The 22,205-nt window shown below is 48.1% G+C and overlaps 1 protein-coding gene across 1 annotated transcript in view; it reads right to left on the reverse strand.

Annotated features, from left to right (window-relative positions):
• CAPN8 (calpain 8) overlaps positions 1 to 6,171 on the reverse strand; it is a 66,605-nt gene extending 60,434 nt beyond the window's left edge. Inside the window, exon 1 of the mRNA XM_047755312.1 lies at positions 5,922 to 6,171. Within this exon, the coding sequence (XP_047611268.1) occupies positions 5,922 to 6,158 (237 nt within the window). The 5' untranslated portion in view covers positions 6,159 to 6,171. The remainder of the gene's footprint in view (positions 1 to 5,921) is intronic.
• Positions 6,172 to 22,205: the final 16,034 nt, after the last annotated feature.

Consider the following 22,205-nt stretch of genomic DNA (forward strand, 5'->3'; position numbering starts at 1 on the left):
AAGTACAATGAGTTATTTAGCTAGCCCTCCAGTGATGGAGCTTTAGTTTTGTTTGTTTGTTTCAATCTTTTGCACTCTCTAGTGACAGTTTAAACACAGAAGTGGCCAAACTAGGGGTTCTAAAAGTAGACAGCTGCAAATTCTAATCCCAGATGCTCCAGAGTTTCCAGTCTATAAACATCAACTCTTGGTGGACAAAAGGTGCAGAGATTTGACATTTTAATACATAAAAAGGGAAAGACAAAAAATATCAATGCAATTTGTTTTAAAAAAGGAAGACAAGGTTGCTTCGTGGAAGAGGAAGGGCAGAGAGCAGGTTGAACAGAGGTTTGGCAGAAGCCCTCTCCTTAAAAAGCTTCTTCTTTTTTTAACTTTTCTTTAAAGTATGGGTGATTTACAATGCTGTGCCAATTTCTGCTGTACAGTATAATGACCCAGTCATGCATACATATACATTCTTTTTCTATCGTATTCTATCCAAAAGACTGGAGAGAGTTCCCTGGGCCATACAGCAGGACCTCATTGCTTATCCATTTTTTAAAACTCATTTATTCATTTATTTGTTTTTATTGTTATTTCCCCAATACAATTTTTTTTTTCTACTATACAGCATGGCAACCCAGTTACACATACATGTACACATTCTTTTTTCTCCCATTATCATGCTCCATCGTAAGTGACCAGACATAGTTGCCAGTGCTACACGGCAGGATCTCCTTGCTAATCCATTCCAAAGACAATGGTTTGCATCTATTAACCCCAAGCTCCCCATCCATCCCACTCTCTCCCCCTCCCCCTTGGCAACCACAAGTCTATTCTCCAAGTCCATGATTTTCTCTTCTGTGGGAAGTTTCATTTGTGCCGTATATTATATTCCAGATATAAGTGATAGCATGTGGTATTTGTCTTTTTCTTTCTGACTTACTTGACTCAGTGTGAGTCTTTAGTTCCATCCATGTTGCTGCAAATGGCATTATTTTGTTCTTTTTTATGGCTGAGTAGTATTCCATTGTGTATGCTTATCCATTCTTTTCTTTCTCTCTTTCTTTCTTTTTTTTTTTTTTTTTGTCTTTTTCAGGCTGCACCCATGGCACATGCAGGTTCCCAAGCTAGGGATCTAATCAGAGCTGTAGCCGCTGGCCTACACCACAGCCACAGCAACATGGGATCCAAACTAAGCCTGTGACCTACACCACAGCTCATGGCAATGCCAGATCCTTGACCTGCTGAGCAAGGCCAGGAATCGAACCTGAAACCTCATCGTTCCTAGTTGGATTCGTTTCTGCTGCACCATGACAGGAACTCCTGCTTATCCATTCTAAAGGTAATAGTTTGCATCTACAAACCCCAAACTCCCCGTCCATCCCACTCCTTCCTCCCTCCCTCTTGGCAACCATAGGTCTGTTCTCCACATCTGTGATCCTGTTTCTATTCTGTAGTTGAGTTCATTTGTGCCATATTTTATGTTCCACCTATAAGTGATATCATAGGGTATTTGTCTTTCGCTTTCTGACTTAATTTCTTTACTCACATCCATGTTGCAGCAAATGGAATTATATCATTCTTTTTAAAAATCTTCTTAAAAGGGTCTCTGGTTCCTCATCACCCATTCACCCATCAGTCTCCTGAAATCTGGCTCCGAGCTCCAACAGCTGCACAAATTCCTCTCACCTGAGTCCCCAGCAATCACGGAAGAAGCAGTGTCCACTCCACTCTTAACAATTACTCGCAACTTTCGATGAGTGTTGCCCATTCCCTCCTCCTGAAACTTTCCTCTTGCGGCTTCTGTGTCCTTACTCGCTCCTGCCTTTCTCACCTCTCTACTCCTCTACTCCTTCTCAGTCTCCTTCAGAGCTCCCTCTGCCCATCCCTAAGGATCAGAGAACCCCTGGAATGGGTCCTCAGCCCTCTGCAAGCTCCCACTTCATCAAGGAATGACATGCCCCAAGCATTCTCCCTGGGCGACATCATCCAGTCCTGTGGCTTCAACTACTAACTATAGAAAATGCTAATGTTCCCCAAATCACGCCCCTGAGCTATACATGCAATTACCCACGTCACACTGACCCTATGGCAGAAGTTCCACAGACTCAGATCTAATAGGTCTACCAAGCTTGGCTAAAATTTTAACTTTGGTTTGGAAGAGAACAGTGGTTTACAAAGGCTGGAGACAATTGAAAGGATTAGAACCAGGATGATACTGAGCAGTTTACAGGCAGATGGAATGTTCAGCTGACTATGCATTCCTTATTAGCATAATTCAAGATGCTCACCCCGGAAAGAGAAAATAACCAAGAAGTGCCATGACTCATATGGTGTGGAAATCTCTCCGGAGCCACAGAAAATTCCTAGCCTTGCAAGGGGATCGCATCTCCGCATTATGCCTGAAGAGCATTTCCAAAGTCTTCTCTCCATTGCTAACTTTTTTTTCTTCTTCTTTTTTTTTTTTTTTTTTTTGGTCCTTTTAGGGCCACCGGCTGCAGCTCCAATTCGACCCCTAGCCTGGGAACCTCCATATGCCATGGGTGCTGCCCAAGAAAGACAAAAATATAAAAAAAAAAAAGACAATGTGGACTATATATACAATGGAATATTACTCAGCCTTAAAAAGCAAGGAAATCCTGTCTCACCTTACAACTTGAATACATCTTCAGGACATGATACTAAGTAAAATCAGCCAGTCTTAAAAGCACAAGTACCATTTGGTTAGTACTATTTGGTTTCCCTTGTTCATGAGGTATATAGAGTAGCCAAACTCATTGAGACAGAAAGGAGAATGGAAGGAGAAAAGGGGAGTTATGGTTTCATGAGTACAAGTTTCAGTTTTGTACAATGAAAAAGTTCTGGAGGTGGTTGGTGACCTAGTTGCCAACAACAATATAAATGTGTTCCTTGTGATGGAACTATACACTTAAACATGGCTCAGATGGTAACTTTTATGTTACGTGTATTTTATCACAGTTTAAGGAAAAGGGAGAGGAAGGAAGAAAGGAAAGAATGATGGAAGGAAGGGAAGGAGGGAGGGTTAAGGTGGGAGTTTGGGATGGGCTGGGGGTTTGTGATGGAAATGCTGTAAAATTGGGTTGGAATGATCATTACACAACTGTAAATGTAAAAAAAATTCATTCAGTTAAAAAAATAAAATAAAATAAGCACTTAGGAAAAAAAGAAATGAGGGAGGGAGGATGGAGAAAGGAGGCGAGGGAAGGGGAGGAAGAAAGAGCAAATGAATTCACTGATGCACCTCATTCCTGGGCACCCCAACTTTCTTGCAGGACCCCAAAAGACCTCAAGGGAAGAAAGAAATGAAGCATTCAGGAATAAGCTGGTTTTCCCAGATTCCAAGGCACATCTCCAGTACAGACAAATCTGGGTCATGACCAACTCAGGCGTCTCTTCAATCATCTGTAAGACCCGAGAGGATAAAACGATGTCCTATAATGTACCTCCCGTGTGATGTGTGAGAACAGCCTGGCTCAGAGCAGCCAAGGGAGACTCCTGCGCTGACACCCGAAGACGGAGAGGGTACATTTTGACAAGCTTTTATTTATTCATCTGAAAACTCCCAATGATGGGAAGGCCTCAGTCCCACATGAATCAGGTACTACCTCCTCCTCTGGAGTTTATAGCATTTTGTGGACAGGCACCGATCAGCATTAAAATTACCGTATTTACCTGGACAGTGAGACCAGGTGAAGATGGTCCAGGGGGAAAACGTGCAAGGTGTTGAGGAGGGGAGGGCTTGAAGAATTTTAAAGGAAGGAGACAAGCTAGGCACAGATTTGGGTCACAGAGTAAAATCTTCTCCCCCACCCCCCCCGGCACTCCAACTCCCCCTCCCCCTCCCCCATCCATCTCCCCCTCCCTCAAGCTCTTTGGGGTCCTTGAACTCCTCTAGGATGCATCCTCCTCCCATAAGCCTCTCCATCATTTGGTCCTAACGTCCCAGGTCCCCACGCCCATGGTTTACGCCTCCATCAGCCCTTCCTTCATTCTGCCAAGGGTGTCAGTTCTATATGCACGCTCCCGCCTCCCCTACAATCTCCATCAGCGCTCAGACCACAGCTCATTCCTCAGTTTCTCCCCAACCACCTTCCCAAACAGTGCCTAGCCTGGACCTGGCACACAGAGAAGCCTGAAAAAAACAAGGACTGGGAGTTCCCGTTGCGGCTCAGCGGAAATGAACCTGACTGGTACCCATGCAGATGATACCAGTTCCATCCCTGGCCTCGCTCAGTTGGTTAAGGATCCTGTGTTGCCGTGAGCTGGGGTGTTGGTTGAGGACATGGTTCGGATCTGGCATTGCTGTGGCTGTGGTGTAGACTGCAGCTCTGATTCGACTCCTAGCCTGGGAGCTTCCATCTGTCGCATGTGTGGCCCTAAAACGCAAAACAAACAAACAAAAAAACAACAAGAAAACAAGGACCTACTGTACAGCACAGGGAAATATACTCACGTCTCTGTAATGACCTATACGGGAAAAGAATCTGAAGAAGAATGGATAGATGCAAAGTGTGACTGACTCACTTTGCTGTACACCTGAAACTAACACAACATTGTAAGTCAGCTAAACTCCAATAGTTTTTTCTTTAATAAAAAGATGAAGCAGGCTTAAAAAAACTCTCTGGAAATGAAACGTGGCTGTCAACGCTTGACCTTGGAAAACAAAACCATGACTCCCGGAGTTCCCGTTGTGGCGCAGTGGTTAATGAATCCGACTAGGAACCATGAGGTGGCGGGTTCGATCCCTGGCCTTGCTCAGTGGGTTAAGGATCCAGTGTTGCCATGAGCTGTGGTGTAGGTCACAGACGCAGCTTGGATCCCGCATTGCTGTGGCTGTGGTGTAGGCTGTCGGCTACAGCTCCGATTCCACCCCTAGCCTGGGAACCTCCATATGCCATGGGAGTGGCCCAAGAAATGGCAAAAAGACAAAAAAAATAAAATAAAATAAATAAAACCATGACTCCCAACCTCAATTTTGCCAACATTCCAGAGCATCCCCATAGGTTCCAGAGGGGGCTGGAAGGGGGCCTGGCCCCGGGGGGGCCTATGCAACTGCTGCCATGTCTTCTGCACCTGTTACATGCCAGGCACTATGTCCTGAGCTCTATCTCCAGTCCTTGAGCCGACACTGAAAAATAAGATGCCAGTAGCACCATTTTACAGATGTGAAAACAGAGGCTCACAGAGGTTATCAGTCCAAGGCTACACAGGCAGAGACAGGAGTCAGATTGTGTGTCTGATTCGAAAGCCTGTGTGTGCTGTTTATACCTCATGGCTTCTGAAAAGATTAAGAGGGGGTTAGGGAAGGAATCTGAAATATGGGTCCAAGACCCTAGGGTGAAGAATTATAACTTCTAGAGTTCTTGTCATGGCACAGTGGAAGTGAATCCGACTAGGAAGCATGAGGTTGCGGATTTGATCCCTGGCCTTGCTCAGTGGGTTAAGGATCTGGCATTGCCGTGAGCTGTGGTGTAGGTTGAAGATGCAGCTCAGATCCCACGTTGCTGTGGCTGTGGTGTAGCCTGGCATCTTGCAGCTCCGATTCAACCCCTAGCCTGGGAACCTCCATATGCCGCGGGTGCGGCCCTAAAATGACAAAAAGACACACACACACACACACATACACACACAAAAGAATTATGACTTCTCCCTCAGCTACTTCTTTCTTTTTTTTTCTTTTGCTTTTTAGGGCTGCACCCATAGCATATGGAAGTTCCCAGGCTAGGGGTCGAATCAGAGCTACAGCTGCCAGCCAGATCCCTAACCCACGGAGCGAGGCCAGGGATCAAACCCACATCTTCCTGGAGACTGCATTGAGTTCTTAACCTGCTCAGCCACAATGGGAACTCCTCCCTCAGCTTCTTCTGACAGAGAGAGGGCCCTCCATCCCCAGCCTCAACAGCAAGCCCACCCCTTACCGTGGGCCGCTTCCAGACAATGCCTTGAGTTTGAGGGGAGTGTGGTCCGAGATCCTTGTAGCCCAAGGCTGATGGGCATGCTGGGAACTCTGGGTCCTTAAATAGGACCCCTGAGTCCAAGCATTGCTGCCTCAGGGTCTCAAAGTCCTGGCCCAAGTACTTCACGGCTTTCTGGTTGGAGCCAAGACCCTCAGCCGCAGCATGGCGCTTGGATAGTGTGGCTGCCAGGGCCGCCATGGTCAAGGGCTCCAGGCAGGTGGACAGAGGGCAGGGCTGCTCTGTGCTCTCGGAGATCTGCTCCCTGGGAGGGGAGCTATAAAGCAGGGGCGGGGGTGGTGGGTAGGTGGAGCGGTAAACATTTTACCCAAGGCCCATTTCCAAAAGGCAGTGAGTCAGGCCAGGAGCAAATATGTACCTAAGGTGCGCTGCCCCACCTGCCCTCCTGCCTTTCAGTAGACAATTAATTTGGAGGCTGGGAACCTTCCAGGGTTCCTCCCAGGCCATTAGCCTAAGAAATCCCTTAAGATCCCAGCCATGCACCCCCATCCCTTTGCAAGACCTGCTCATTTCTGCTGAGATGGGGAAGCCTGTTCTGCAGCTTGAGGCTGGTATCTTTTTTGTTTTGTTTTGCTTTTTAGGGTTGCACCTGCGGCCTATGGAGGGTCCCAGGCTAGAGGTCGAATCAGAGCTGCAGCTGCCCGCCTACACCACAGCCACAGCAATGCAGGATCCAAGCCGTGTCTGCAACCTACACCACAGCTCATGGCAAGGCCGGATCCCCGATCCACTGAGCGAGGCCAGGGATCAAACCCACATCCTCATGGATCCTAGTCATATTCGTTTCCACTACACCACAACGGGAACTGGGAGGCTGGTATTTACCTGGGAATTTGCTCTCAGCAGGAGAAGGGCTAGAGGTTAGAGGGGTCTCTTTTCCTTCCAGAAAAGTCTGGCTCCATATTTGCTAGAAGGACAAAAATATCAGAGAAGGATGGTTCCTGCAGGGGATCAGAGCAACCCAGGCAAAGGTCGTGCCACCCACAAATGAAGGTTTGGGCCTTTGCCTGGGTATCTAACCCAACCTCAGCGGTAATGAGCTCTGTTACTCTGGGCAAGCCTCTTAACATCTCTTTCCTTTAATTTTCTCATCTGTAAAGGGGAAGATAATAGTAGGAGCTACATTATAGGTTGTTTGGAAGCATGAGAGGAAGAACATGGGATTTGCTAGAACAGTCTTTCCTCAGGGCTGCTGCCCTCCAATGTCTGCCTCCACTAGGAAGCTCATCCAATGTTCATGGTTCCATCTTCACCAGCACCCCCCAGGCCCACCCTGGTCCCACGAAGGTGGCCACGCCCACCTTTAAAACCAAAACCATCTTCATCCATTCAACCCGCAAGGAATCCTCTCGAGCCCTGGATACCAGGAGGAAAGCCTGGCACCTCTCAGTCGGAAAGGAAGGGAGATGTTTCTTTTTACTTCTGCATCCGCTGCCTAGTTTCCTGAGGCTGGGGACTGACGCTCAAGATGCCTCTTACTCCGAGCAGTCCTTTCAAACTCAAATCCTACCATGTCTCTTCCAAGCTTAAATCCCAGCCCCCACCGGCGGTCTATGGCTCTTCAGGGAACCATGGGGGGAAGGAGTCTGCCCACCTACAAGCCCCTCAGCAGACGGGCCCATTCCTCCCTCCCGCCTCCTCTCCCGCACCCCTCCCCCCTGCTCTCCACCTGACCATTCAGGTCCCAGAACATTACTTTCTTTTTTTTTGTCTTTTTTTTTTTTTTTTTTTTTTTGCTATTTCTTGGGCCACTCCTGCGGCATATGGAGGTTCCCAGGCTAGGGGTCGAATCGGAGCTGTGGCCGCCAGCCTACGCCAGAGCCACAGCAACGCAGGATCCGAGCCGCGTCTGCAACCTACACCACAGCTCACAGCAACGCCGGACCGTTAACCCACTGAGCAAGGACAGGGACCGAACCCGCAACCTCATGGTTCCTAGTCGGATTCGTTAACCACTGCGCCACGACGGGAACTCCACCAGAACATTACTTTCTATCCCACCAGAAGCTCAAGCTCTTTGCACCTGCTGGGCCCTCCACCGGAAATGCGCTCTCCCCTTCCCCCACCCCTTGCTCAGCCTTCAGACCCCAAGTGCCCCCACCCCCTGGAAGCCTTCCAGGACCCCTCTACACAAAACCACCCCCTCTCATACCTTCTCCTAGCAGCCTGTGGTCCCCTGCCCTGCAACCATTTAATTAACATCCCTCTGCCACACAGGCTCTGATCACTACAAGGACGGTGGACTGTGTCTGTTTGCTCGTCGCTGTGTCGCCAGAGTCTAGAAAGCTCCAGAGCATAGTAGGGACTGAATTTATATTTGCCAAGTGAATCAACACCCAGGTGTATAAGATGCCTGTGGTTGGGTAGATCAACACTAGGTTGGGTGGACCTGACACTCTCGTGGGGTTGTATTTTCTGTCTCCAGTTCTCCCCAAGCCTCCCCGGAAACATTCCCTTTAGACTGAAATGCACAAGCCTTTCTTCCACCTAAAGGCAGAGTAAGCACAGCTGGCAACTTGCCTTGGGCTCTTTTGGGTTTTTTTTTTTAGGGGCTCCTTTGGAATCAGCAATCTCCTTCCCACCCACCTGCCTAAACCACCTCCCTCGTCTCACGCAGACACTGCACTAACCAACCTCATCCAGGGGGACAGGGCTGAGCTGCTGTGAATGGAGCCCTCAGTTCCTGAGCCAGGAGCCTGCTCTGCTCAGCAGCTCCACCCGAGCTGACAGCCTAGGTGTCCCTGCTCCCCAACCGGGCACCCACCAGACCCATCAACCTGGATCGATGTCTCCCCAGCCTCACACCCCAGATGCCCCGCTAGAGCTGCCACTACTGTGCAGGAAGGGCAGCATCCATGACAGAGGCCAGGAGGCCAGGCAGAAATACACCTGTTGGCCGCGACCAAGTAAAAGCTCTTGCAGGCAAAGAGGGCAGGTAAATGCAGCTCCCCGCAGGCTCCACACCAGCCAGATCCACACCAGCAGGGTCCACACCTGCCGAGCCAGAGAGCTTTACCCACAGCAGCCTCCTCCTCGGCCAGAAGGCCAAGGCTGCCTTGTGCCCTCGGCGAGGAAGAAAAATTACCCCAAGGGCCAAGTGTGCTTTGCAGACAAAGTTTGCAAAGCTTATTGTCATGTCTAACCTTAACTTCCGTCTCTCTCCTGGGCCTTCCCATTTCAGAATTCTACAGCAAGCAGAGGGGGAATCCATTGTCATGGGTATTACAGAGTTCTCATACATTGCCGGGAACAGAAAATACACAGACACTCTGGAAAACAGTCTGGCAGTGCCTCAAAATGCTAAACCCCAAGTGACAGAGGAACTCTTGGTAACATTCCACGCTGGGGGATTGAAAGAGAATTGAAAACTTAAGGCCACACCAAAATGGGTCTCCCAACGTATATAATGCATTGTTCACAAGAGCCAAAAAGTAGAACCAGCCTGGCAATATCCATCCACGCATGAACAGATAAACCAAATGTAACAGCGTCATGCAATCAAATATTATTCAGCCACAAAAAGGAATGAAGTGCGGACACATGCTACAGCATGGGGGACCCTGAAAACCTTGTGGCACGTGAAAGACGCCAGTCACAAAAGGCCACACACTGTCTGACTCCCATCAAGTGAAATATCCAGACTAGACAAGTCCCCAGAAACACAGGATATTATCAGTTGCTGGGAACTGGGACTGAATGCAAATAGGTATGAGGTTTTTTTTCAGGGTGATGGAAATTTTCTGGAATTAGGCAGCAGTGACGGTTCCCCAACTTGGTGAATGTGATAAAAATCACAGAACTGTAGGCTTCAAAAGAGTGAGTTTCAGGAGTTCCCATTGTGGCACAGCAGAATCGAATCTGACTAGTATCCATGAGGACTCAGGTTTGATTCCTGGCCTCGCTTAGTGGGTCAGGGACCTGGCGTTGCTGTGGCTGTGGTGTAGGCGGGCAGCTGCAGCTCTGATTCGACCTCTAGCCTGGGAACTTCCATATGCTGTGGGTGCAGCCCTAAAAAAAAAAAAAAAAAAAAAGGTGAGTTTTATATTATGTGAATTATGTCTCAATAAGAATATTTAGAATATGGGGTACCCTGTGACTCAGTGAGTTAAGGATCTGGCATTGTCCCTGCTGGGGCTGGTGTTCGATCCTTGGCCTGGGAACTTCTGCATGCCACGGGCAGGGCCAAAAAAAAAAAATTAGAACAAAAGGAAATATTATTACAGAGAAGACAGCCTGCTATAGTCCACACATTCCTTAGCGGTCTCTAAGGAAAAGATGGGTCCCTATGTGGCCAGTACGAGTACCCCATCACCAAAGAGAGCCCGAGCATGACTGAACCCTATCTAACCAGCCCTGAAAAAAAACAGAAGGCCGGGTACGCCAGGTGTGTGGATTCATCCCTCTCCAAGTCTGTGGGATCACGCACCACCTAGACCTTCGTCCAAGGCAGGACAGGGTAGGCGAGTCAAGTCTTTCTGGGAAACCAGCTGAGACTGCCCCCTAGTGGCCAACCCAGATCCTGCGGCCCCAGGAGGACTAAGTAACTTGGTAAAAACTTAACACACACTGTACAGCAGAAATGGACAGTACATTGAAATCAATTATAATTTTTAAAAAATTTTGATAAAGTCTATTGGACCTGTCTAAAAAAAAACGTAGATTTGAAAAGAGGTAACACCTTCAAGTCCAGTACTGATGAACCATTCAGCAAGTCTATAGGTAGATTATATCATCAGACTAGCTCAAGGTCTCTCATTGGTAAACTTGACCCTAAGTCTTCTGATTTTATTTTTTTATTTTATTTTATTTTTGTCTTTTTGCCTTTTCTAGGGCCATTCCCGCGGCATATGGAGGTTCCCAGGCTAGGGGTCGAATCAGAGCTGTGGCCACCGGCCTACGCCAGAGCCACAGCAACGTGGGATCCGAGCCACGTCTGTGACCCCCACCACAGCTCACGACAATGCTGGATCCTTAACCCACTGAGCAAGGGCAGGGATCAAACCTGCAACCCCATGGTTCCAAGTCGGATTCATCAACCACTGCACCACGTCAGGAACTCCATCTTCTGATTTTAAATTCCATGTTTTCCATGGTGCAGGACTACACTGCCTACCAGAGGGAAGCCCTGGTAATAGCCAAGAGCCACATGGACGTGGTATTTGTTAAGATGCCTGGAAGGACGAAGTCAGGGACTCTTTCAGCCCTCCAACCCAAAGGCTTCTTGCACCGACACTCTGCTGGGCAGAGGCAGACACTAAGCAGACTCTGAGAAGAAGGAGAAAAGGATGAGTAAACACCTCCCCGCCCCCAAGAAACTTAAGTGCAAGAGGAGACACGGAACCGCACGCCAAGAAAGGAGTGGCCTGTTCCAGGGGGACCAATGATGAGGAAGGCTTCATGAGGAGATGGCATTGCAGCTGCATCCTGAAGAGTCAGGGACATGAAAGGTGACTAGGATTTGAAAGAGAGCAGTGAAGAAAGCGCATCTGAGACTCGGGGAGCTGCAGGAGTGAGTGGAGGAAGGAACATCAATGCTCCAGGGTGAGAGTGGCTGGAATGAGGGGTGAGAGCGTGGATGAGGCGACCGAGCTTTGAACAGAAAATTTTCCTCTGTAGTTAGGAGGCAGTCTGGAGTTTCCATTGTGGCACGGCAGTCACGAACCTAACTGGTATCCATGAGGATGCAGGTTCAATCCCTGGCCTCGCTCAGTGGGTTAAGGATCCAGCATTGCCATGAGCTGTGGCTTAGGTCATGATCCCATGTTGCTGTGGCTGTGTCGTAGGCTGGCAGCTGTAGCTCTGATTTGACCCCTAGCCTGGGAACTTTCATATGTCATGGGTGTGGCCCTAAAAAGCCAAAAAAAAAAAAAGAGAGAGAGAGAGAGAGGCTGTCTTTCTAAACCAGGCAAGAATGGATGATGGCCCTAAGAGGGTAGCAGCTGTGGGCTGGGTAGGTGGGGAGATGAACCACCAGAGTTCCCTCCTCTGTGTGTCCAGGAGTGGCCAGGAGGACCAGGTGGGACAGGAGACACAGCCAGGATACCGCAGAGGGCTGGCCCTCTCCCACTCACCCCCAGATCAACAACAGTTCAGGACTCACGGTTTGAATAAATAGGGGCAACGTGATTTCCTCCAAAAGGAAACTACTTCCTAGAAAAGAAAGAACTGGGGGAAAGGTGGGAACTGTCCTGACTCAGCCCATTGAAAACCAGGCCATGGAAGGCCAGAACGGCGCATATATAAAGGTGGGTTCTGATCCCACTGTGGCTCAGCAGGTTCAGAACCCGACACAGTGTCCATGAGGACGCAGGTTCGAATTCTGGCCTTGCTCAGTGGGTTAAGGATGCGACGTTGCCGTGAGCTGTGGTGAAGTTTGCAGACTCGGCTCGGATCCCACGTTGCTGTAGCTGTGGCATAAGCTGGCAGTTATAGCTCCAATTGGACCCCTAGCCTGGGAACCTCCATATGCTGTGTGTGTGGCCCTAAAAAAAAGCAACAAATAAAGCAAAAAAAACCCCAAAAACAATGGAATGAAATATTCAATGTGCTGCAAGAAAATAAATACCAACCTAGAATTCTATACCTGGCCAACATATCCTTTAAGAATTAAGCTAAACTAAAGATATTTTCAAGTTTGGAAAAAAAACTGAGTCAACTCCAAATAGAAAAGTGATTCCTAATAAGAGGTCTGAGATGCAAGAAGGAACGGAGAACGAAGAGAGATGTATTATATCCAAATGAAAACTGACAGTGTAAAATAACAATAATAATACTGTTTAATGGGATTTTAAATATAGTTGTGGTTTAGTGGTTAATGAATCCAACTAGGAACCATGAGGTTGCGGGTTCGATCCCTGGCCTTGCTCAGTTGGTTAAGGATCCAGCGTTGTCGTGAGCTGTGGTGTAGGTTGCAGATGTGGCTCAGATCCCGCATTGCTGTGGCTGTGGTGTAGGCCAGTGGCTACAGCTCCGATTAGACCCCTAGCTAACCTCCATACGCCACGGGAACGGCCCTAGAAAAGGCAAAAAGACAAAATAAATAAATAAATAAATAAATCCATAAGTAAATATAGAGAAAATGAAAATACATAATTACAAAAACACATAAATCAGGAGAGGGTAAAAGAAATTTAAGTGTTCTGCTATCTTTACATTGTCCAGAAAATGGTGAAGGTACTAATTTATATCAGACTTCAATAAAACACAGGTATATGTTGTTGTATCCAGGTAACCACTAAAAGAATATTATAAGAATGTATAATGAACCAACCTAACGTTGAAATGAAATAATAGAAAATAGTTCATTTCTTAGTCCAAGATAAATCAAAAAGGGAAAGAGAGAAAAGAGAAGAGCGTAAACTAGAATAGAGAGACAAATAAAAAGCATAAAAGGTTTAAATACAAATATATCAGTAACTGCATTCAATCTAAATGACACAAAGTTCGGGGGCTCCCGTCGTGGTGCAGCAGAAACGAAACCAACTAGGAACCATGAGGTTGCCAGTTCGATGCCTGGGCTCACTCAGTGAGTTAAGGATCTGGCATTACCATGAGCTGTAGGGTAAGATCACAGACGCAGCTCAGATCTGGCATTGATGTGGCTGTGGTGTAGGCTGGCAGCTACAGCTCCAATTACACCCCTAGCCTGGGAACCTCCATCTGCCTTGGGTGTGGCTCTTAAAAATAAATAAATAAATAAATAAATGACACAAAGTTCTCAGACTAGGTGAAAACAACCACAAAGTGATGCACTTTAATTAATTATAAAGTTTAGAAATATTAAAAATAAAAGGACAAAAAATGTAGGCAAATACTTACCAAAAGAAGGCTGGTATAGCTATATTAATATCAGAAAAAGTGCACTTTGAAGCAAAAAACATTGCTAGAGATAAAGAGAGACTTTGTTATAATCATAAAAGATCGATTCATCAAGAAGATCTAGTTGTAATTTTAAATTTGTATACTCATAACAGCACAGCCTCAAAACCTATAAAGTAAAACTTGGCAGGGCAAAAAAAAAGAAAAAAGAAAAAAAACCACAATCTTAGTGTGAGATGTTAATCTAATACTTTGAGGGACTGACTGAATAAGCAGACAGGAGTTCCCATTGTGGCTCAGCAGTAATGAACCCAACTAGTATTCATGAGGATGGGGGTTCAATCCCTGGGTTAAGGATCTGGTGTTGCTGTGCCTGTGGTGTAGGCTGGCAGCTACAGCTCTGATTGGACCCCTAGCCTGGGAACCTCCATATGCCGCAGGTGCAGCTCTAAAAAGACCCAAAAAAAGAGAAAAACATAAGAAAGAAAGGCATGGTCCTCCATTTCAGGTACTTACCAGCTAGCAGAGAACGAGACCCACAAATATTTGTAGCACCTGTAATAGAAGTTACACAAAAAGTGCTCAGGCCATAGCTCTAATTATTCATTACCATGTCTTCTGATGCATATTCAAATCCACATCACAGAATATACACTCGAGAGCATTTATGTCTTAACCTGACTTGCATTTTTTTTGCCTTTTTTTTTTTTTTTTTTTAGGGCCACACTTGCAGCTTATGGAGGTTCGCAGGCTAGGAGTCGAATCAGAGCTGTAACTGCAGGCCTGTGCCACAGCAACCTAGGATCTGAACCACATCTGTAACCTACACCACAGTGTCCCGATCCACACTGGATCCCCCGACCCACTGAGCAAAGCCGGGGATCAAACCCGCATCCTCACGGATACCAGTCGGATTCATTTCCACTGCACCGCAACGTGAACTCCATGACTTGCATTTCTGATCAGCCCCTAGACAGCTTGGGCGGAAAGAAATTCCAAGACACTCCCTTCTAAGTCTGAGTCAGGAGGCCGAGGCCTCCCCAGTGGGCCCCAAGGCCAGCAGGGGGGCAAGGGGTTCCCAGCAGAGGCTGGGCATAGCCTCGGGGGGCGGCCGGCAGGACGGATGCTGCTCTGGGGGCTGAGGCCCAGGGCTGGCTGCAGCCCTCCCTTACAGCTGCTGGCCCTCCCCTGTCCCGGCCCTTCTCCGGGATCACCTTCTCATCTGCAGCAAAGAGATGAGAGGAGACGGTCCTGCCCTCTTCACGTCTGAGCCCGGTGCCTTTGCGACTCTCGCCCTTGCCACCAGGAGCTGAAGAATCTCCACGCTGAGTCAGATGCCTGTGGTCACATCGCTAAGACATGACTCAGACCCAGACTCCACTCTGAGCCTCGTTTTGTAATATCCCCTTACTTGGCCCCAGGCAGGGGGTCTCTTGGGACCTGCTGGGCAGAGCCTCTCTCTGGCCTAAGGAAGAGCCTCGGTGTCCAACACCCAGGCACTGACAGCTGGTACGGCTTCTGCCACCGACCGGCTCATCCCCAGAAGAGACAGATGCCAAGGGATGTCTGCCGAGCTTTAAATCACATGGAAATGTGGGTTATAAATTGTATGGAGAGTGACTTGGACATTAAAGGGCTTGTGTGTGCATGCGTGTGTTGTCCGTAAGAAAACTGATAAGCCAAACTTCTCCCAGAGGAAGAAGAAGCCTCAGGCAGTGGAAATACCCTGATTTTTCTCTACCCCAAATGCTGGCTACATTTACCAGTGGCCCCTGTGATTGGAAGCTGGAAGCAGAGGAGGTGATGGACCAGGCAAGCTTGGGGGCAGAAAAAGCCAGATCAACCTACACAAAAGGTACAAGCAGAGAAAGAAAGAGGAGCTGGTGGAGACTAAGAAAGAAAATGAGAGAGTTCCCCAGAGCTCAGCAGTAGTGAACCTGACTAGTATCCATGAGGATGTGGGTTCCATCCCTGGCCTCGCTCAGTGGGTTAAAGATCTGGCATCACCGTGAGCTGTGATGTGGGTATTGCTGTGGCTGTGGTGTAGGCAGGCAGCTGAAGTTTTGATTCACCCCCTAGCCTGGGAACTGTCATATGCCGTGGACGCAGCCCTAAAAATTAAATTTAATTTAATTTAAATATTAAAAAATAGGGAGTTCCCGTTGCGGCTCAGTGGTAACAAATCCAAGTAGTATCCATGAGGACATGGGTTTGATCCCTGCCCTTGCCAGTGGGTTAAGGATCCGGCATTGCTGTGAGCTGTGGTGTAGGTCACAGACACAGCTCAGATCCTCTGTTACAGTGGCTGTGGTGTAGACCAGCAGCTACAGCTCCAATTTGACCCCTAGCCTGAGAACCTCACATGCTGCAGGTGCAGCCCTAAAAAGGAAGGAAGGAAGGAAAGAGGAAGAAAGGAAGGAAGGAAGGAAGGAAGGAAAAGAAAGAAAAAAGAAACTTAAAAAGTAGGATTTCCTTTGTGGTGTAGCAGGTTAGGGGTCCATCCTTGTCACTGCTGTGGCTTGGGTCGCACTGCTATAGCGAGCGTTTGACCCCTGGCCTGGGAATTTCCACATACCATGGGTGCAGCCAAAAAACAAAAATAAAAAAAAATGTAAAAATAAGAATGAAAAAGAAAGAACAGCCAGAGAGCTGGGGGAGGAGCCAGTAGAGGGAGAAGGAGGCGTGCTCTGAAGCAGAGGGACCAAAGGTTTCAGAAGAAGGAAAGGGCTGCAGTGCCAGAGGCAGCCTCGGGATGTGAGAAATAAGAAAGAAGACCTGGCTTGGAGTTCCCATTGTGGCGCAGTGGTTAACGAATCCGACTAGGAACCATGAGGTTGCGGGTTTGATCCCTGGCCTTGCTCAGTGGGTTAAGGATCCGGCGTTGCCGTGAGCTGTGGTGTAGGTTGCAGACGCGGCTCGGATCCCGCGTTGCTGTGGCTGTGGTGTAGGCCAGTGGCTGCAGCTCCGATTCAACCCCTAGCCTGGGAACCTCCATATGCCGCAGGAGAGCCTCTAGAAAAGGCAAAAAGACAAAAAAGAAGAAAGAAAGAAAAAGAAAGAAGACTTGGCTGGAACGAGGATCTGGGAAGCCATCCATGAGACGGTGGCCTCTGCACTTTGCCATGTGCTGGGGAATAGGGTCAGAATGTTCATTGTTCTTCCCATTCGCTCTGCAAACCACAATGGCCTGAGTCTAGGGCAGGGTTCCCCAAGGCAGAGTGGCCCAGGAAAGCCAACTCCATTCCTCAAGGGCTGGGTGACTCTGGGACATCACAGGAACTCTCAGTGCCTCCGTTTCCTCATCTGTTAACGTGGCAAAAATGACAAGACCCATCCCAGAGAGTTATTGGGAGGACCCAATGAAATGACATGTGCAGGGCGTGAAGATGCGCTCTCCCCAGCCACCGAGAACACAGCGGACCCTGGTCTGCCTCTTTCTTCCTTCCTCCTTCCTCCCTCTTTCTTTCTTTCTTTCGGACTGTGCCTGTGACATATGGAAGGTCCCATAGGGGTCGAATTGGAGCCACATCTGCAACCTACACCACATCTCTTGGAAATGCTGGATCCTCACCCCACTGAGCAAAGCCAGGGATCGAACCCGCATCCTCACAGGGACAGCATCAGTTCATAACCCACTGAGCCATAAAAGGGAACTCCCTGGTCCCGGCTCTTTCTGCCCACCCTCTGCCCTCTAACCAGCCAGCTTTGCTGGGGACGCCAGTGGGTCTGTTGAGACTTTCTCAGCTGACTCTGCTCGCCTCCTCCTCCTTCATCTTCCCTTCATCTCCCTCTTTCCATAGGTGCCAGGCTTGCATGGTGGCCCAAACCCCCTACCTCCTCTGCTCCCCCATCTTCGTCTTTCACAGGCACCACCCCCCATCCTTCTCTTGCGTGTCCAACTTGCTGTTGCCCTTTGCTTCCTGGAGGGTCCAAACTGACAGACCCCCTGAGACAGAATTCGTTGCTACCGTAGGACTTGCTTCAGCCTTGACTATCAACCCAGACATTAGGGGTCTCAAGAGGAGAACGTAATTTGAAGAGTTTCCCAAATTGATCTGATCACTAAAACCGAACCTCGCACATGCACACCCACACACCACGGAACATCCATTAATGTCTCATGGAACTTTCTGCTAGCAAAGTTGGATAAACGCTAAACAAGACGACCTCTAACCTTTCCTCCTAGGGATCTCAAAATGTGAAACACATCCGTAACTAGTATCCAGGGCTTCCTGGTACAGAAGAAAATTTCCAAGGCCACCCTTGATCTTTCTCAGCAACCCAAACTATCTTTATAAGTCTCTTCCCATTTGAGAATTACAGGTTCTTTGTTAATGCCATTGTCCGTATTTTTCTTTTCTTTCTAGGGCTGCTCCTGCGACATATGGAGGTTCCCAGGCTAGGGGTTGAATTGGAGATGCAGCTGCCGGCCACAGCCATAGCCACAGCCATGAAGGATCCGCGCCACGTCTGCAACCTACACCACAGCTCACAGCAATGCTGGATCCTTAACCCACTGAGCGAGGCCAAGGATTGAACCTGTGTCCTCATGGATGCTAGTCAGATTGTTAACCACTGAGCCACGATGGGAGCTCAGCCATTGTCCCTATTTTATAGATGGAGAAACTGAGGCACAGGAAGTTAAGACGCTTGCCTCAGATGCACATTTGAGTTCCCGGTGTGGCCACTGAGTCAAGGTCAGTTTGAGAAGCTGTGCTGATGGAAGGCCAGAGGGGCCAGGGAAACAGAAAGGGTCCTGGACTCTAAATTCCGCAGGAGTAAGACAGATGGCAGCAAGAACAAGAGGTCACTAGGTCAAACCTTGTGCAGGAAGGAGGAAGGAGGTAAAAAGTAACAGCAAGACAGCAGTGCCTGAGTCTAGGCTGAATACATGGAGAAAATACTGAAACATGTCTAAACTGCCAAACAACAAATGTAGCAGAGTGCAGGAAGTGTGGCATTCCAAAGGGATCAGGGGATAGTGTTGGACGGCTGTCCTTTGTCACAGAAGGGCTGACAGCTGGCTGCCCACCCCCTCCATGGCTGCTCACTCCAGCCCTGGGCCCCCAGCCCTTTCGCTGCAGTCCCTGGATCCCCTCCGTCCTCTGCCTGATCCGTGTCCCAATCCATATGTGCCTAAATCACAGGGCAAATCAACAAGCCCCAGTGATGGGTAACTTCTTTTTTTTTTTTTTTTTTGAACAGCCACTAACAGTACTGGGGAACTAGTTTCTGCCGCAACTGGCATGGGGGGGGCGGGGGGGCATATTGCACATCGACCCCCAAGCCTGCAGATGCAGGAGGGCAGAGGGGGCCGCGTGCCACTTCTACCCTCTCACTGTGGAAGCTTGAGCATCTGTGGGGCAGTTCTAGAATTTCTACATGGGAAGGACTTAGGAATGAAAACACGGATGGTAGATGAATTGGGGAGAGGTGGGGCTTGTCTTGGGGCCTTTTTTTTTTTTTTTTTTTTTTTGCTTAGGAAGCCCCCTGTTCTGGCTTAGAAACGTATTTATTTGGGGGCTCTGCTGATGGAAATCATGGGAGGGGTCAGCACTCTCCCAGCACCCCCAGTACAGACACTTGGTCTTATCACTTCCTACCAAGCAGAGAACACGCTACCCTGGGCTCCTTCCCTGCAGGCAGCAGCGAGAAAACGGGATGCTCAGCATGTGTCAGGGATTCAGGGGCTATTATTACTATTATTATCATTATCGTCATTATTATTATTATCATTATTACTGTTATCTTCATTATCGTCATTATCATTATTATCGTTATCATTATTATTATTTTGCTTTTTAGGGCCGCACCTGCGGCATATGGAGGTTCCCAGGCTAGGGGCCCAATCGGAGCTGTAGCCACTTGCCGGGAGCTGAGAAGATCCAAGGAGCTGAGCAAGGGAGCTTGCCTGAACGGTACAATTCCGAGGGCTAGCTCCTGATCAAGGCCTGTCTGGACGGTGCAATTCCGAGGGCAGGTTCCTGAACAAGGAAATGCCTGCCTGTGTGGCACAATTCCGAGGACAGGCCCTAGAAGACAATAAGGCTCACCTGCTGACCTAACAACCACAAAACGAAGGGGCTGCTTAGCAGCGCAAGAATGGAAACTATTTCTTGGATAATTCAGTCTCTCCTGTTATTTGTTTTTTATTTTACTTTCCTGTATTGATTTGTGACTCAGTGAACTGAAATAACAATGGAATAATAAGAGTTTCACCCTGATAAAATTCCCCCCCATTCAAATCTAATTTAGTTAAAGTAAGAGATTACATTCATTAGTCTGTTATAAGTCACAATAGGTCTTAGAGTTAGGTATTTTGGAGTACACAATAGGTTGAAAATAGGTATGCATTATTCATGCTAAAAAACATAATAATTATAAATCTTGTTTTTAATTTCCCGGGAAGCTTTTAAGTTTTAATAAATTGATTGATTTAGAAATAAAAATAATTTCTTATTCTGTCCCCTTGCCATAATACTTTGAAGTTTTTACCCTAGGTTTTAATCTAAAAATGAACTTTGCTAATGTCAGATTCTTATGCTTGTGACTTTTCTGACTGTTAATGATGAGCTTAACATAGTAATAGGTAGTAACCGCAAGATGCTTTGTACCAAAACTTCTTATTTTTATATAATGTTTTTTCCACATGATGTTTTGTACCCATTATAGTTTTACATGATGTATTGTATCCGTTGGTTTAAATTAAAATCCTTAGGACACAATGTATATCTACTGTACCATGTAATCTAAAAGTTTAACCTCTAAAAATATCTAAGCACTGTGATGTAAGTTATAATTAAGCTGTCTATATAAACTGCTACCTATGCTAATAAAATTTGAGCGGTCCAGCGCCCTGAAAGAAGGGACAAAGAGGCTGTCTCTGTGTGCATCCGCCGACACCGTCCATGCCTGCAGGAACACCCTGGCTGCTGGACCTGGACTCCGGCAGCCACCGGCCTACGCCAGAGCCACAGCAACGTGGGATCGGAGCCGCATCTGCAACCTACACCACAGCTCATGGCAACGTCAGATCCTTAACCCACTAAGCGAGGCCGGAGATTGAACCTGCATCCTCATGGATGCAGGTCAGATTCATTAACCTCTGAGCCACATCAGGAACTCCCTCAGAGGTCTTTAGAATAAAGATGTGGGGCTGCTGATGCCACAGCTGAGGCCATCCAGGCCCCAGCAGTTTCACGTACGTTGGCGATGCTTACAAGCAAAACTCTGCGAACTCTGCTGAGTGCATGTATTTTCCCCATTTGAAGGTATTTCCCCTTTTGAAGAATTGACTGTTTTGAGAATTGCAAAGGACCCCACAAATCCAAGATATAACTTGTTATTAGCAGAGCTGTCACTAGAGGACCACGTCTATGAAAAGTCCTCCCAGAGATGGAATTTGATGGGTGAGGAGCAGTGGCCCCGCTTCCCTGGCCTCTTGGCAAGGGTTGGATTTAAAAGCCTGAGCTCCAGGCAACCAGAAAAATCACCGAGGGGCCCAGGAAGCTACTTGGCCTTTTTGAAGCCTTCTTTCTGGAGTTTTCCTCTTTCCTGCTACTTGGCACCTCCTTTTATCTTTTATCTTTTTTTTAGGGCTGCACCTGGGGCACATGGAAGTTCCCAGGCTAGGGGTCCAATCAGAGCTGTTCTAGCCTACACCACAGCCACAGCAACACTGGATCCTTAACCCACTGAGCGAGGTCAGGGATGGAACCCACAGCCTCATGAATATAAGGCAGGGCTCTAGTCAGGTTCCTAACCCGCTGAGCCACACCGGGAACTCCCAGCACCTCCCACATCTTGCAGCACCAGGGACTCGCCCAGGACACCCCTCCCCTTACTGGAATCCAACAGGGCAGTCTCACCCTCTCACTACAGAAAGGCCTGGAACCCCTCCAGAGGGAGAAGTTCTTGAAACAAATCAAAAGTCGTAGTCTCTTCTCCTTTGGATTCTGATCACAGACTTCAAAGTGGGAGGCCAAGACAGAATTGGCCTTTCCTCAGCCTCAGCGCGGGGAAGAGGGGGCCCCCTCCCCACCCCTGCCAGCCCCTTTGCCCTCCTGATCTGGCAAGAGAGGTGGACAGGACTGTGGCCTCAAGCATCGGGGCCGGGCTGGCTCTACTCACTCTTATTTATTTATTTATTTTACTTTTTAGAACTGTACCCGCGGCATATAGAGGTTCCCAGGCTAGGGGTCAATTGGAGCTGCAGTTACCAGCCTACACCAGAGCCACAGCAACACGGGATCCGAGCCGCATCTTCAACCTACACCACAGCTCACGGCAACGCCAGATCCTTAACCCACTGAGCAAGGCCAGGGATTGAACACACAACCTCATGGTTCCTAGTTGGATACGTTTCCACTGAGCCATGACAGCAACTCCCATACTTCAGCTGCCACTTTG

The sequence above is a fragment of the Phacochoerus africanus genome, chromosome 12 (genome assembly GCF_016906955.1).
Source record: "Phacochoerus africanus isolate WHEZ1 chromosome 12, ROS_Pafr_v1, whole genome shotgun sequence".
Classification (NCBI taxonomy): Eukaryota; Metazoa; Chordata; class Mammalia; order Artiodactyla; family Suidae; genus Phacochoerus; species Phacochoerus africanus.